At 36.7% G+C, this 15265-nt stretch overlaps 2 protein-coding genes across 4 annotated transcripts; one reads left to right on the forward strand and one right to left on the reverse strand.

The window, feature by feature from the left end:
- Window positions 1–342: 342 nt before the first annotated feature.
- Window positions 343–1963, reverse strand: LOC131437790 (inactive selenide, water dikinase-like protein). The gene is made up of 4 exons (XM_058607365.1): window positions 1857–1963; window positions 1585–1795; window positions 1162–1525; window positions 343–1104 (listed from the first exon to the last, which is right to left on the reverse strand). Exons 2-4 carry the CDS (start codon window positions 1778–1780, stop codon window positions 540–542), a joined length of 1125 nt encoding a protein of 374 aa, XP_058463348.1. The 5' UTR covers window positions 1781–1795; window positions 1857–1963; the 3' UTR covers window positions 343–539.
- A 10659-nt stretch (window positions 1964–12622) lies between these two features.
- Window positions 12623–14897, forward strand: LOC131437420 (AP-1 complex subunit mu-1). 3 transcript variants are annotated; one of them, XR_009230758.1, is made up of 5 exons: window positions 12623–12778; window positions 13138–14227; window positions 14314–14439; window positions 14503–14687; window positions 14747–14897. XR_009230758.1 is itself a non-coding variant. In XM_058606748.1 (5 exons), the coding sequence occupies exons 3-5, from the start codon at window positions 13184–13186 to the stop codon at window positions 14599–14601; spliced, it is 1269 nt and encodes a 422-aa protein (XP_058462731.1). In that variant the 5' UTR covers window positions 12623–12778; window positions 12875–13072; window positions 13138–13183; the 3' UTR covers window positions 14602–14897. The 3 variants fall into 3 exon arrangements, 2 of the variants coding, with proteins under 2 accessions (XP_058462731.1, XP_058462730.1); XM_058606748.1 differs by adding an exon at window positions 12875–13072 and having other exon boundaries at window positions 14503–14897; XM_058606747.1 differs by having other exon boundaries at window positions 14503–14897.
- Window positions 14898–15265: the final 368 nt, after the last annotated feature.

Genomic DNA, 15265 nt, shown 5'->3' on the forward strand with positions numbered 1-15265 from the left:
AAAATAAATAATTTTATTTTTGATTTGAAAAATAAGAAGCCTTGTTTTCCTGTGCTCTTTTTTAATTTCAATTGATTGCCTACAACTTCTTCTTAGACAAAATTTTCGTAGAAGCTATAGATATAGTAGAAGCTATAGTTATAATTGTTTAAAAGTAAAGTAGCACAAAACACATACGCCCTTTTAAAAAATTAGTGAGTGAAAAAAATTTCTAGACCAGTGATTTACTTTATTTGCCATACCAATCACACATGCAAAGTTTCATGCAAATCGAAGGGGGTCGTACCAACAGTCAACCAATTCCGCATGGAATTGTATAATAATAATCATTTTCATACAAAATCATGTTTTAATTGTTTATTAGCAAAAAAATATTGATTCCGAAAACGATTTTAAATTTTAGAACTATTTCTGAGACAAAGAAAAACTTCCGCAAATTTACCAGTGATTAGCCTTTAAAAATTCGTTTCATACGTTCTTCGAAGCAGATAAAAGTTCTGCATTTAAAATTTAGTTTTCGGATTGAGCTCGTTCGACGACTAGTAGGCATCAATAATTTTTGGGTTTGAAGTTATTTTAACCGACCGACTGCCTTCAACAACCCGTCCGATAACCCAAGCACCATGCCCAGTCATTCTTTCATACTCTTCACAAAATAGGGCTGATTTACAGGCCGGTAGACTTATCAACAAACCTCCCGATGTTTCAACTGCCGTGCCGGAGAGCAACTTTGTGGTTCTACCGAGTATTTCCGCCATCGCAACTACGTTGCTGATGATCGGTAAAGTGTCAATCACGAAGTCAATACTCGCTTTCTGATATTTCACCAAATTATCAGCGTGGCCATAAAGTCCGAATCCAGTTACGTCGGTAGCCGCGTGTGCCTCATATTTGTGCATCAGCTCAGCACCTGATTTATTCAAACGAGACATTGATTCAACGGCGATATCAAATGATGCTTTAATTTCTGATGCGGTCATTTGTTTTGACAGTTTTGCCCAGTTATCAGAATTTTCACTCATCCAGATGAAGGCATTTGTGGCAAGTTGAGTTCCAAGAGGTTTCGTCAAGATTAATGAATCTCCTACTTGTGCGTTGTATGGTCTAAAATAATAATGACAATTAATTCAAATTTCTTTTCTCAAAAATGTGGCTACTAACATTATCAATTCAGTCTTGAGGCAAACTGCAGTCGCGATACCACCAATAATACACCATGGGTTGAGGGCAATACTACTAATTTTAACTTTACCATTAGCTTCGCGAGCTGCATCCGTAAAGCCTTTCATAATCATCGGAACCACAATGTCTCTTTCCTCGTCGCTGAACTCAGTAGGAGCTGAACAGATTAGTCTGATTTCGTCTATTTCCAAAACTCCTACAGCATACAAATCGCTGACCACATTGGCCAATGCGATTTTCCCTAACATGTATGGGTCATCGATTAAAGGATAGAAAAAATCTACAGTCTGGACTAAATTTAAATTGTGTTTCAGCGGTATTACAGATGAATCGAGCCCAATTTCTGTGTAATTGCAGAACGTTATCATTATTTACTGAATTCATAGCGTTGAGTTTACTTACCAACAGTTTCGTTCCCATCGTTCTTATCAGTTAAATTTTCGTTTGTTTGTACTTTGTTGAAAAACTGTTCGCTGTACACTCCTCGAAGAAGTCGATTAAGAACATCTTGAGGAATCTTCGAACCTCACCCACGAAGTGTTGAAAATTTGGTCAACCGGAAATCCCGGTGAAGACCATGTTCAGTGGGGTCAAACATGTTGCCCCTGTTTGGCTGTAATTAGGTATAATAACGATTAGTATCTTCTAAAAATTGGGAATGAATATGAGCTCACTGTGCTATTTTCGAAAGATTTCAAAGAAATTAGACTTGATAACAGAGATGGCAGGTAAAAATTATAAATATCTTCAGACAGGGTTGCCAAAGTCTGTATATCCGAAAAAAATCTACTGTCAGCAAGTATTTCTTTATTTCTTGCTGGCAGCAATTGCTCTATAAAATATATGATACGCTAAACTGACATGGCGAGCAGCAATAAAAAAAAAGGTCGCGACAATTTCAAAAGTCTGAAAATTTTGACGAAAGTCTGCGAAAAACTCGATTTTCAAAAGTCTGTACAACAAAAAATGTCTGCAGCATTATGTACGAAATTTGCAAATTTACAGCCGAATCTGCGGATCTGGCATCTCTGCGTGCATCCAAACGAAGTGAAATTAGCCCTCTGTAGCCGCCGAGGGGCTCTGTCGTCAGCGCTGCCAATTATACCGATTTCTCGGTATTTATTCTGATCTTTGGACTCGATACAGGAATACAGATATGCTCTCAAAATACCGATAATTTAATTTTAATACAAATAAATACCGATTTTCAGTTTTTGTGTGGATTCCATAGGGGTAAACAGGGTCGAGCTTTTTTTTTAGTCGAAAAATCAGTTTCTGCACTAAATCGATTTTTGATTTTTCGAGAGAGATATTGTACAGATAGATTTTTCCGGCAAATACTAGGGATGGGTATCGATACTGCGATACTTCAAGGTATCGATACTTAAGCCTAAAGTATCGATTTTTTAGGATCGATACCGTGCAAAGTGGTATCGCGTGGTATCCATATTTTCATGGTCGATACCTGTCGATACTAGCTTAAAGTAAACATTATCTAGATCCCACTCTAATAGTCAATCAAAGAGCAACCAGTGACACCAAAAGCGCCCATTCTGTCTGGCAACCAAAGAAATGTTCAAAGAAAAGTATACAACTCTTAGTAAGATCATTCCCATTGTTAAAATGATTTCTGATGTAAGTATGTATCGAAGTTCTGTAAGAGCATATAATTTAAAATAATCGACCTAACTATTAAAACATATAATTTGAATGAAGGTTTTTTTAACAGAAACCCGGTATCAAGAACTTGCAACCCTCTGCATACATGGGAATCGATTTGCCATCAGTTTCCTCATTAATATCAATTAGCAAAAAAAAATACTTCAGTATTGGGGACCTCAGTACCATCCGTACGCCTATTTTCATTAGCCAGTAGGATAATGTGCGACAAAAGTTTTCGTTTGATGTCTTTCACTTTCACTTTCAATGAGTGTTCTTATCCAGTTTGGATAACGAATTTTGGTTTTCATAGAAGAAACAGACTCAATCAACTAAGAAGTGAGATGATACCGTTTTTAATAACTCCGCAAGCGCGAACTTGTTTAATAAAACTCATCTATATCTCGTTGGAAAGGCATTCTCGCGAGGTATTGAAATATAACAAAAAAGTTCTTGATCAATTGCAAAAGATATTCTCAAATAACTGAAATTGTCTGTAACTCAAAAGGTGAACAAAGGAACTCAAAACCAATCAACAGCGTTTTGGATCTTTGGAGAGGTCATTATTTGAAGACTAGTTTAATCAAAATCGGCCTAGCTTGCATTTTCGATCGATACCGATACCGATAAGAAGTATCGATACTTTTTCCTATAGTATCGATACCGATACCTGAAATTACAAAACGGTATCGCTATACCAAGTATCGATACTTTACCTCTCGATACCCATCCCTAGCAAATACAGATTATTGGAAAAAACAGTTGACAGCACTGTCTGTCGCATTCAGCCCGGTGGCAAGGATATGGCGCTTCAGCAAGTGCTATCGTAGCCAACATCTGGGGCATTTGGTGAGCAATCAGAGCGCTCAGAGTATGGTAAACAAACATCCGAGCATATCAAATCGCGCAAAATCTTAATTTCCTTAACGTAGTGATGATATTATGATCGATAATTTGCGGGGAAGTGCGGTAAAGGGTACTGAATAAACAAGTAGTTTGTAATATCAAATTTTTGTCGTGAATACGACTTACTTTACTATGGGGCGCCTTTTCAAAATTAGCCATATGGAAGAATGGGCAGAACTTAATAGTGAATATCTCTACTTGTATTAATGGCAGCAACATAATTCTTTCACTATTTCATCAAAAATACAATCAGGAATTTAGGATAATATTTTGAACAGTATGAGATAACCACTAACAACTCAAAAATTTAATTTTCTGAGAATTTAAGAACAACGCGGAAAACTCTTTATTTTCGCTTGGGTTTTTCGCGCAAGGACGACGATTTTGAGGTAGTCAGGCACATATCTTCAACTGACTGCGTATAAAAGGGGAACCGTGGTCGAAAATCGATCATTTCTTCTTGTGCGTTGGATGAAAGCAGACGTCGTGGGAATGATTTAATCAACCAGCAGCTTCGGAGAGTTCACCTTCTGCGTGGTTGAAAACCTCAAACGCTCAGGTCGTAGTTCTCATTTGCCTTCCGGTCGTCAAGGCGAGAAGACGCATTAAACCAGTTTCGCATCATTTGGCACTGCGAGCGGATGTGTCGGTTGTATGCAAAGCTAGTTTCAATTCAAGCGATTGCATCAGCTGCTGGTGCTTTGAATTGGAGAGAAAGAAAACAAGAAACGAAAAGTGGACAACGTTATATAAAATCAGCCGTTCTAATGGCTCTAAATGTTATCTAAAGAACTATTAAGATTACTTCTTTGCAAATCGAAGGTAGAAATCATGTTTAGTGAAAATCCAAAATAATTTGATTTGCTTCGTGCACTTTTCGCTGTGCGAAAATCGTTCGAGATAAATGTTCCGAACTGTGCTAAATATCGTAGAGAATTCCACAGTTTGGTCCTTCTAAAAGGCAGAAATGATTCCTGTACAGAACCTTGATAGTTTCTTTCAATGAAATATGCAAATCCGAAATGAGATAATCGACGTCAAAAATCGTTGAAAATTTTAGTAATGAAAAGGGGGAAAGTTTCGCAATTCACACAATCGATCAATTCGAATTCGAAAGTGTAAAGAAATCGTGTCAGTTTTATTCGTATTCACGACATCCAGTTATGTCTCTGACATTACACACCCATACTTTTTTGGTAGCCATTCTTCTTCATTGTTTTGGTTTTTGCAGAATGGTGCTGGCCACAGTTTCATGATGTCATAGCAAGAGGCTGGTCGCATTGGTACAAAACCAGCCTCCTGCTATGACGTCATTCTGCAAAAACCAAAACAATGAAGCCGTTTGCCTACCGTCTAGCAGCCCAACCAATGCGGGTACTTTTGGATCTGCACTCAAATAAAAATTCACATTCGATTTACTTGAAAAATCACGTAAAATGGTTTCAAATGTCAAATTGAATATTTTACGTGATGAAAATGAATGTTATACGAACATCCCCTAAAATGAATAGAGTCATCACATAAGGTTTCTCGATTTCGAAAAACTCGATTTTGGAAATGGCGAACAGTGGCCCTCAAAGTGTAAGTAGTGTAAATACGTTAAGGAGATTTTCGCTTGTAGTCAAGTGAAAATAAAGTCCATTGGACTATAAACGAAAATTAACTGGCAATATAGCCTTAGTTGCTGTGCCATCAATTTGGCGTCATCTCAAGTGAGGTGACGCCAACCAGAAAGAAGAAGAAGAAGGCAAGATGAATGTAAACAAAATAAATTTCAGCTCGGTTGTTATATTACGGAACATATTAATGCACTCCAAAAAAATTTGAATTTTACAGGTGACTTAATCTTTCATACGATGTTATTCATAAAGACCTAATTTGTCAAATGACGGAAAATTTTATTTGTAATGACTTAATGTTAGATTTGCTTGAATTTTACTGGTTTCGACTGTAACTTGCGTTCTGCTAGCTGGTGTGACTGTATGAATTTAAATTCACCTTTTACCAGCCAAGCAGATGCATGCTTCTGTGGTTCAGTCGATTAACAGACGTACTTGCGATCCAATGATTTTCGGTTCAAGTCGCGGTGGTTGCTATCAGTGTTCTTTTTTTATTTCAATGAATTTCAGTTATGGAGTTTTAGACACAATATTAAATGTTCTTCCACGTAAATTTGCGTGAACAGGGACGCTCCATTTATGTGCATCTAATAAGATGTAAAAATTTTTAAGTGTGTGGGTTTACCTGCCTCGAGCGGAATGTAAAAATTGAGCAGTATGAGTTATGTCTTTTATAAAGCCAAGTTCCAAAATTCAGGTCTTTGGGACATTGGGATGCATAACTCACTGCTGACTGCACCGTTGTGTGATAACAGCTCAGCGCAAATCAATGAGGAAGATATGGAAATGACCGACAACGAGCTGAGCGAGGCCAGTGCTCTGCGGTACAGTAAAATGATTTCTTTGTGGAATTCCACTAGTAATCCTCGAATAGTGGCCAACAAGGTGGAATACTGTTTCCACTGCTGCACAATCAACCGACACAAAACAATTTTGACACCGGCATTTTACACCGAATCCTACTGCCCAGAAAAGCTAGCAGTTGAAGTGTACGGATGAATCGCTGGAAGCAGTTTATTGTCCTCGTTCGTTGGGAAACGATCAAACGACCGATCTGATTCATCGGCCATAAGAAGTGTCTGTCGTCTATTTCAATCGGGGCGATACTATTGTAATAATAATTGTTTCAACACATACATATACCGGCCACAAGAGCGAGAGAAACTGCATCTTAGCAAGTTTTTCGTTACTGGAGGAAAGGTAAGATCGAATAGTGATTTTTGTTTTTGGCTCTATCTTTGGCAGCTCTCGAAAGTGACAGTATGATAAAACTACGGAAGATCTACAAATGAAATTGGGTCATCACGACAACAATTCTGTATCTCCCTATCCGATTACTTCGGATTCTGAGTATTTATACATATAGTTTAATCGATTAAATTCCGAAAATCGATTTCATTTAAATGCTTTTCTGCATAATTTGGACAAAATTTATCACTAATAGAACTATTCCATCGCTTTCAAAACATGTTTATTTGTTTTGGGGTTCCTTGGTAACTAGTCCATAGCAACTTAAACAGTGTTGCTCGAAAAGATTATTTTTCTCATTTACAAGGGGTCGCTAGATTTGTGGTAACTGGCGGTAAATCGTTAGCGAACAGTTTTAATGCTGACTTTTCTTCGGAGTGTCTGGTCGTGCCGTCGATTTCAGTATGAAAGTTTTCATGTGTTCAACTGGACCGAGTACCTGCGTGAGACCGGAAGCTTGCACGCTCCTGCCGAAACATGACGTTGGTCCACCGAAAATCGAGTTCAAAATCGGTATGAAGCTAGGGACACTGAAACCATGTAATGCGACTTCAACCTGCATCGGTAGTGTTGTGGGAGTTCTCGAATCTCAACTGCGGCTTCGGTGATGGCAGTGACAACAAAAACGATTTCTGAAGGCTTGTCGATTTGAGATACAACGGTATTATTAGTTGCTTTTTAAGCTATTGAAATTATATGGTAATTTTCTGAAATAAATGTTTTATTTTTCGTGGAATTTTTCTGGTATCTAAATTTGATATGAACTGATAGGTAAATGTGATATGAGCAGTACATTGAATTTTATCAATGAAACACGTAACTTTTACTGGATTATGCTTTAAACGGCTTTTAAATGCCAGTCCATTAAAACCTACGTGATTACTATTTGAGTGTTGGTATTTATTCCACAGGGCGAAAATGACGAGAAGGATGATTCGGAAGGAAGAATAAGAAGCCAGTTGTCTTAAATTAAAAGGCGGGTGGGTAATGTCAGAGACATAACTGGATGTCGTGAATACGAAAACAAATGACATGTTCCCTAACACTTCCAAATATCAATTAGTTGATCAATTGTATGAATTATGCAAGCATTCCTTTTTTTCACATTTTTGCAAAAACAAAGAAGGCTTCGCCTTAACTCGATTAATGTGAATTTCACACAGCAAAAAAGCACAAATCTAATCAAACTGTTCTAGGGTTGCACTAAACTTAGGATATTTATCTTCGATTTGCGAGCTAGAAATCCTAGTAATTCTTTAGAAAACTTTTCGAGCCATTTGAGCGGCTGATTTTGTGTGATGCTCTCCATCGTTGTCCTGGCGACTGGCGGTTGGCGGTCCTGGCGACTGGCGGCTGTGACGTAATCGCTCTTGTCGGAAGCGAAACTACCTTGCAAACGACACAAAATACATATGTTCGTAGTGGCGATAGAATCCAAACTGATCCAATTTTTGCTAGTAGGTTTCTTTTTACGTGATTTAGTTTGTAGCTTTTTCACTAATGGGCGGTCCTAACGGCTATAAAAATAGCTGCATATAGAATTTCAATTTAGATTATTTCATTTCGGATTTGCATTTCATTGAAAGAAACTATCAGGATGCTGTACGGGATTCATTCCTGCCATTCAGAAGGACCAAATTGTGGAACTCACTACGATATTAAGCACTGTTCGGAACATTTTTCTCGAACGATTTATTGTACAGCAGCAGATATTTTGTTCTCTTCCTCAGAACGCGTTCTGATTGGCTGGTGTTGACATGGGTCAAATGAGACAGGTTTTTCAATAGTGTACTATTGAAATACTTTAATGCTGTTGCTATACACGTTTAAAATTCTATTGGTAGTTAGATTATATAAATCCTTCCACAGATCACTGAGCTATGAGCTTTCAAAATACGAGAAAGGCAAACGCGCCTAATGAGTTATCCTCTTTGATACTCGTTTATACCAAACATTTCAGAAAAGTTTAATTTTTAATTATTTGAGATTATGTCACACAACTGAAAATTTTATCATAAAATTGTGATCATATTTCCGATGGCGTGTAGCAAAAATTATGTTGATTCGTTAGATACAACAAAAGATATTCACGATCAAAAACTTATCACTCTCTCAGAGGTTAAATTTTGAAAAGGCGCCCCATAGTAAAGTAAGTCGTATTCACGACAAAACAATTTTTTCCCAACCGATTTGACAGCTCTTGCTGAAAGTAGCATCTCTGAACGAACAGCGCCTCTGCACTTCATTTCAAAGTAAATTTACAATCAGAAAAATCCTCACTTCAATGTTACGTGAAAACGTGTGTGATTTTTATCCATATAACTTTTCTTGTAATACTTATGTGAAGTATAAGTGCAACAGAATAAACGCATGAACACTTAGTCCACTTTTGTATCACGTAATCCCTACGTGACTCCTTTCGTAGATTATATAGAATCCATTTTTTAAATTTACACGAAATTTATTTACATTGTTTTGTAAAATTACTTTCATGTGAACATACTTTTTACAAGAATTTTATGTAATAGTTACAATATTTCATGTAATTGTTACTAAGTTCTGTATTGAATCTGAATAATGCACATTGGTATTAAAAACTAGTAAATTACATACGTGTTATCGTTAATCCACTGTTAAAATCTAGGGGATTTGCCTTTGAACTGCAGAAAAGAAAAATTGAGTTGTGTTTCAGTTTCGTAATTTTGGTACGCAGAATTCGCGAAATACCGATTGATCTTGCAAATAAGTTGTTGAGTGTTGGTTTCGTAGAGCCATTTAGTAAACTCAATCAAATTTGCTACATTTGCCTATAAACTTAATTCTGCTAGGTACTAATATTAGATCTGAAAGTATAATGTAATATAGCTAGACTTCATAACTGTCAATGAAACTAATGAGCAATTATTCACCTAAAAATCTCTGTGATAAATACCATAAATGGGTAAAAAAAAGATGTGGCCTATGAAGATTATTCTAGGTTTTTCAACAGACGCCATATTGCGTTTGCATCCGAGCACAAAATGAACATATGGTTGACATAATGAATTCAAGTAAGTACGTGACACATAACAAACATGTGACAACAGCAGTTAGATTTTTTATCGTGACGTTCAAATGAACATGAATTTATCCTTGACAGTTCAGCGGTACTGTTTACAAACAAGCCTAAACAAAAATGAGTAACACACCTAAAACAATCATCTTTACACTTCACAACTAGTCAATTTTATTCAATAAATCTCTGAAACGAACCTTATTGAATCGTTAACGAATGTTTTGAAACTCTATTTAGGCAATATGGACCGTGGGCGTTCTCATCCTTTTGTCAACAGACAGACAAATAAATAGTCTGTTTACAAATAGTACCGCTGAACTGTCAAAATGTGTTCATCCGATTGAGGTTAGCAGTCAATACAAGGAGTATTGACAATACTTTTGATCATGTAGTGGAAACTTCATTGGATTGACGAAAATATTGTCAAAAAATCAAAACCGTTCATCAATCCTACAATACTTTCTCTCCAGAGAGGAAACAGATAAGTATGTACAATGACCTTTTCTCTCAATGTTCCAATATTCAGTTGCAATATTTGAAGCTCCAAATACTTGATATTTTTCGAAAAACGTGCACTCAAGTTACCCAGCCAATTGGATTGATGGTATTGACAATACTTTGTATTGACAATAATATTGTCACGTGTAAGGGACGCTTTATACAGATTTTTACATGCACTCAAATAAAAATTCACGTTCGATTTACTTGAAAAATCACGTAAAATGGTTTCAAATGTCAAATTGAATATTTTACGTGACGAAAATGAATGTTATACGAACATCCCCTAAAATAAATAGAGTCATCACATAAGGTTTACATGAATTGACCGAGCGTCGAACAATCTACGTGAATTTCCAGTGTGAAAAACTAGATTTTGAAAATGGCGAACAGGGCTAAAGTGTAAATAGTGTAAATATTTGAGAAAAATGTTAATTAGTTACAGTTTTTGACTACATCGTCCGGACCATTCCAGTATAAAAGTTTTCATGTGTTCAACTGGACCGAGTGCCTGAGTGAGTCCAGAAGTTTGCCCGCTCCTGTCGAAACAGGCCGTTGGTCCATTGAAAAACGAGTTCGAAATCGGTATGAAGCTAGAGATACTGGAACCATGTAATGCGACTTTAACCTGCATCGGTTGTGTTGTGGGAGTTCTCGACTCTCACCTGCGGCTTCGATTGGATGGCAGTGACAACAACAACGATTTTTGGAGGCTTGTCGATTTGAGATACCACGACGTTATTAGTTTCTTTTTAAGGTATTGAAATTATATGCTAATTTTCTGAAAAAAATTTTATTTTTCATGGTATTTTTCATTTCATAGATTTATATAAACATCTGAAATCTCCCTTTTGACTTCAACTAATATATAAAACAGTAATTCTCTGGTGTCTAAATTTGATATGAACTGATAGATAAATGGGATATGAGCAATACATTACATTCTACCTATGAAACACGTAACTTTTACTAGATTATGCATTAAACCGAGGGGGACGACACTAAAAAACTGCACTTCGCTTCGATTAGGCTTTTTCACGCTGCATACGATTATGCACACTTTCCTTCTCTTTGCTACACATAGTAACGGTTGAATATGGATCGATCGTCTTTTCTTGGATTTTTGCTTGAGATATGATGTATCGTAATAGGCCATGAAACCTGAAAGTTGCAAATGTCACATGAAGATGCCAGATGCAGACAGTTCGGAGAGTTGTGAACTATCGTCCTGTAAAATCAGTTTTGTTATATTCTGGTGCATAGCTAACCCACACACCGAGAGCGTATGCTCCGGATTATCAGCCATATCCTGTCGGAATGTTGGCCATTCTCGTTTAATATCTGCGTCATTATCCACAGTTTCTATATTCAACTCGAACCAAAAATTATTCCGAATTTCATCTACATCGTACACTGTAGGGTTTCTCTTGTAGAGACATTCCATTGTCTGATTTTTTTTAACGTCTGCGAACCTTCAAAATATGCTAGAAGGGAAATCGTGAAGTAAACCGTTATGTAGTTTGCTGTTAATATGTATTAAAGTAAGAAAAAATGAATTGTTATCCTTTCTATAAGATTTTCAATAACATATTAAACACAGCTTTATTCAGTTTTGGCTTCAGTATTAATGAAAAACGTTTCTAAACATAAAAATTGCAAGTATTAGCATCTAACAAAATATAAAACCAGTTTAATATCACAGACAGAGATATCTTTGGGTAAACCTTCAAAGGGCTACAATAAATTGAAATATATTCCATCTTCATGCTCCCAGCTACTAAGAAAACAAATTATCAATGTTGGTTAACCCTAATTTCATTTTACCAATCTGCTGATGAATCAATGTTGACACTCAGTTAATGTCAAGACCATTAACAGAAACTTTTTAAGAGATCATATGTTCTTTGACTTTCTTTTACACGGTTAGAAACGCTTTCAAACGGATCGATCTAGATGTTTGGATAGTTGTAGTATTTTTTTTCGCTTTCCATTGACTTTTTGTATTTTATTTGAAAAAACCAGATCTGTCGTCCCCCTCGCATTAAACAGCTTTTAAATGCCAGTCCATTAAAATCTACGTGAAAAGTAGGGTGGAAAATATTCACCAACTTTTCACGTAACTATAACATGATTTTTATTTTGAGTGTACGCATACAGAAAACAGATTTGATAGATTTCTTAAATTTAATACGAATTTCGCAAGAAGCAAAATAAACACTTTTTCGTATGAGCAATCTATTAGTATTTGATTGCAGTAACGAGAAGCAAAATCTTGGTCTCATTGAATTAACCATTCTGCAGCAATAACGTGTTGAAATAACATCTATTAACATCATTTTATTGTTGAAATTTAATTTTGTTCGTGAATACGTTTAAATACAGATTTTTCATAGAGAGTAATACAGATTTCCTATGAAAATATCTGGCATCTCTGGTACCAATAGCGACAAGTTATCCCTCAGTTGACAGCTCACAACATCCATTCATGTCGTGTTTAAAGTGAAAAATCTATGAAAATGACGAGGAATGCGTAGATTCTGTGTTTAAATTGCCTGTTTTCGTTAAAAGTACAATTTTCGCATCGTAGAGAACTAAGCTGGTCTCGTTATTAGTAAGTATTTTCACCCTGTGGTGTAAAATCATTAACTGCAGTGTCCATGAAACCGGAACGAGTGGATAATTGTTAGTAAAATAACTCATTCTTTAGGAATCACTATAAGTACTATAAGGAACGAAATTGGTATTTGCTGAAACATTTCTCGTAATGTTAGCATGTTTTGAATTGTGTACACTGGGAGTAATATTATACTTCGGATTCTCCAGCATGACGTGATGACGTAAATTTTTCTACTTGACAGTTTACCTAGATTAGCAGCTGGAAATCCTGAGACTGGGAACGCGTTTTGTTTGTGATAGAGTAATAGTTCGCTTTGATTAAGGCTATTGCATTTTTTTTCATTTCTATTGCAGTTTTAATCATTGATAACGCTCAGAATTGAGGTAAAAGTAGTTAACCATGTCTTCATCGGCAATTTTTATATTGGATGCCAAGGGAAAGGTGTTGATTTCACGTAACTACCGTGGCCATATTGATATGAGTGTGATTGACAAATTCATGCCACTGTTAATGGAAAAGGAAGAGGAGGGCCTGATAACGCCGATACTGCAAACACCTGAATGCACCTTTGCGTATGTCAAGACCAACAATCTGTACCTAGTTTCGGTTACCCGCAGCAATGCTAATATAGCACTGGTTTTCGTGTTCCTCCATAAGGTGGTTCAGGTTTTCACCGAGTATTTCAAAGAGCTGGAAGAAGAAAGCATTCGAGACAATTTTGTCGTTATCTATGAGCTGCTGGATGAGTTGATTGATTTCGGTTATCCGCAAACCACGGATAGTAAGATTCTGCAAGAATATATCACGCAAGAGGGACATAAACTGGAGATCCAACCGAGAATTCCAATGGCAGTAACTAACGCTGTATCGTGGCGCTCCGAAGGTATCAAATATCGAAAGAATGAGGTATTTCTGGACGTTATCGAAAGCGTCAACTTGCTTGCGAATGCAAATGGAAACGTACTGCGAAGCGAGATAGTTGGTGCTATCAAGATGCGTGTTTATCTGTCGGGAATGCCGGAATTACGATTAGGTTTGAACGATAAGGTACTGTTCGAGAGTACCGGTCGGGGTAAATCAAAGTCAGTGGAGCTGGAAGACGTCAAGTTTCACCAGTGTGTGCGATTGTCCCGCTTCGAAAACGATCGCACAATTTCTTTCATTCCGCCGGACGGAGAGTTCGAGCTGATGTCCTACCGGTTAAACACACACGTCAAACCGCTGATTTGGATTGAGTCGGTTATCGAACGGCACGCTCACAGCCGAGTTGAGTACATGATTAAAGCGAAGTCTCAATTCAAGCGTCGTTCGACGGCTAACAACGTGGAAATCGTTATTCCGGTACCGGCAGATGCCGATTCACCCAAGTTTAAAACTACAATCGGCAGTGTAAAGTACGCACCGGAACAGAATGCTATTACGTGGACGATAAAATCATTCCCGGTGAGTTTTACTAACCATTAGAATGTATTGCGTAAGCTTCTCGATCGAGAGTAAGGTCAACATTATACTTTACAATTAATTCGTAGGGTGGAAAGGAATATCTTATGCGAGCTCATTTTGGACTTCCAAGCGTTGAATGTGAGGACACAGAAGGTAAACCACCGATTCAGGTCAAGTTTGAAATCCCATACTTCACCACATCTGGTATTCAGGTATAAATAGAAATGTTTGGGTTTTGGACAACAGAATTTTTTTTTATTGTTTTGAAATCGTAGGTCCGTTATTTGAAAATTATCGAAAAGAGCGGTTATCAGGCTTTGCCTTGGGTTCGTTACATCACTCAGAATGGAGACTATCAGCTGAGAACGAACTGAACTCGGAATCATGTTATTTGAAAGTCCAGAAAGATTGCTGTAAATTGCGAATGACGTCGACTGTGCAGCTGAAAAATCAAACATTAGTAATCGCACTCTAACCGACATGTTTTACAATTGAATCATTTATTTTATATATGTTTAGTATCGATTTTAGTAAACCCACAGTATGGTGCGACAACTGAGAAGTTAGCGAAAAATTTATCGACGAAAGTATTAAGAATAAAAAAGAAAGTTTACTTATCATTTTGTTTGTTTAATTGTAGACATACGGTTCACATTCTATGATCAGACAATTTCTTTTGTATTTTCTGATAGAACTAAAACGAAATACTCCCCGATTTTTCACTTCAGTTTGTTTTTTTTTTTTGTTAAATTCGTGATACCTTCCGTGTGCGACGTACTTTCGATTACTTTCGGCAATTCATTTGTTAGACCGATCCGCAGCATTTTTTAAATGTATGTGAATGTGATGAAATGGTGGATTCATTTTCAAGGAGCACAAAACATTTTGATGTTTACTCTTCGTCAAATATAACTTCTAGATACTTAATTTCTTTAACGCAATCAATAGTCCTACTAGCCTACCTTTTGTCTTTCTCTATGAAGAAATTAGTGTATTGCTGAAAAATTCAATTTTTGTGTATATTAGAGATGGTCAGGA

The sequence above is a fragment of the Malaya genurostris genome, chromosome 3 (assembly GCF_030247185.1).
Source record: "Malaya genurostris strain Urasoe2022 chromosome 3, Malgen_1.1, whole genome shotgun sequence".
Taxonomy (NCBI): Eukaryota; Metazoa; Arthropoda; class Insecta; order Diptera; family Culicidae; genus Malaya; species Malaya genurostris.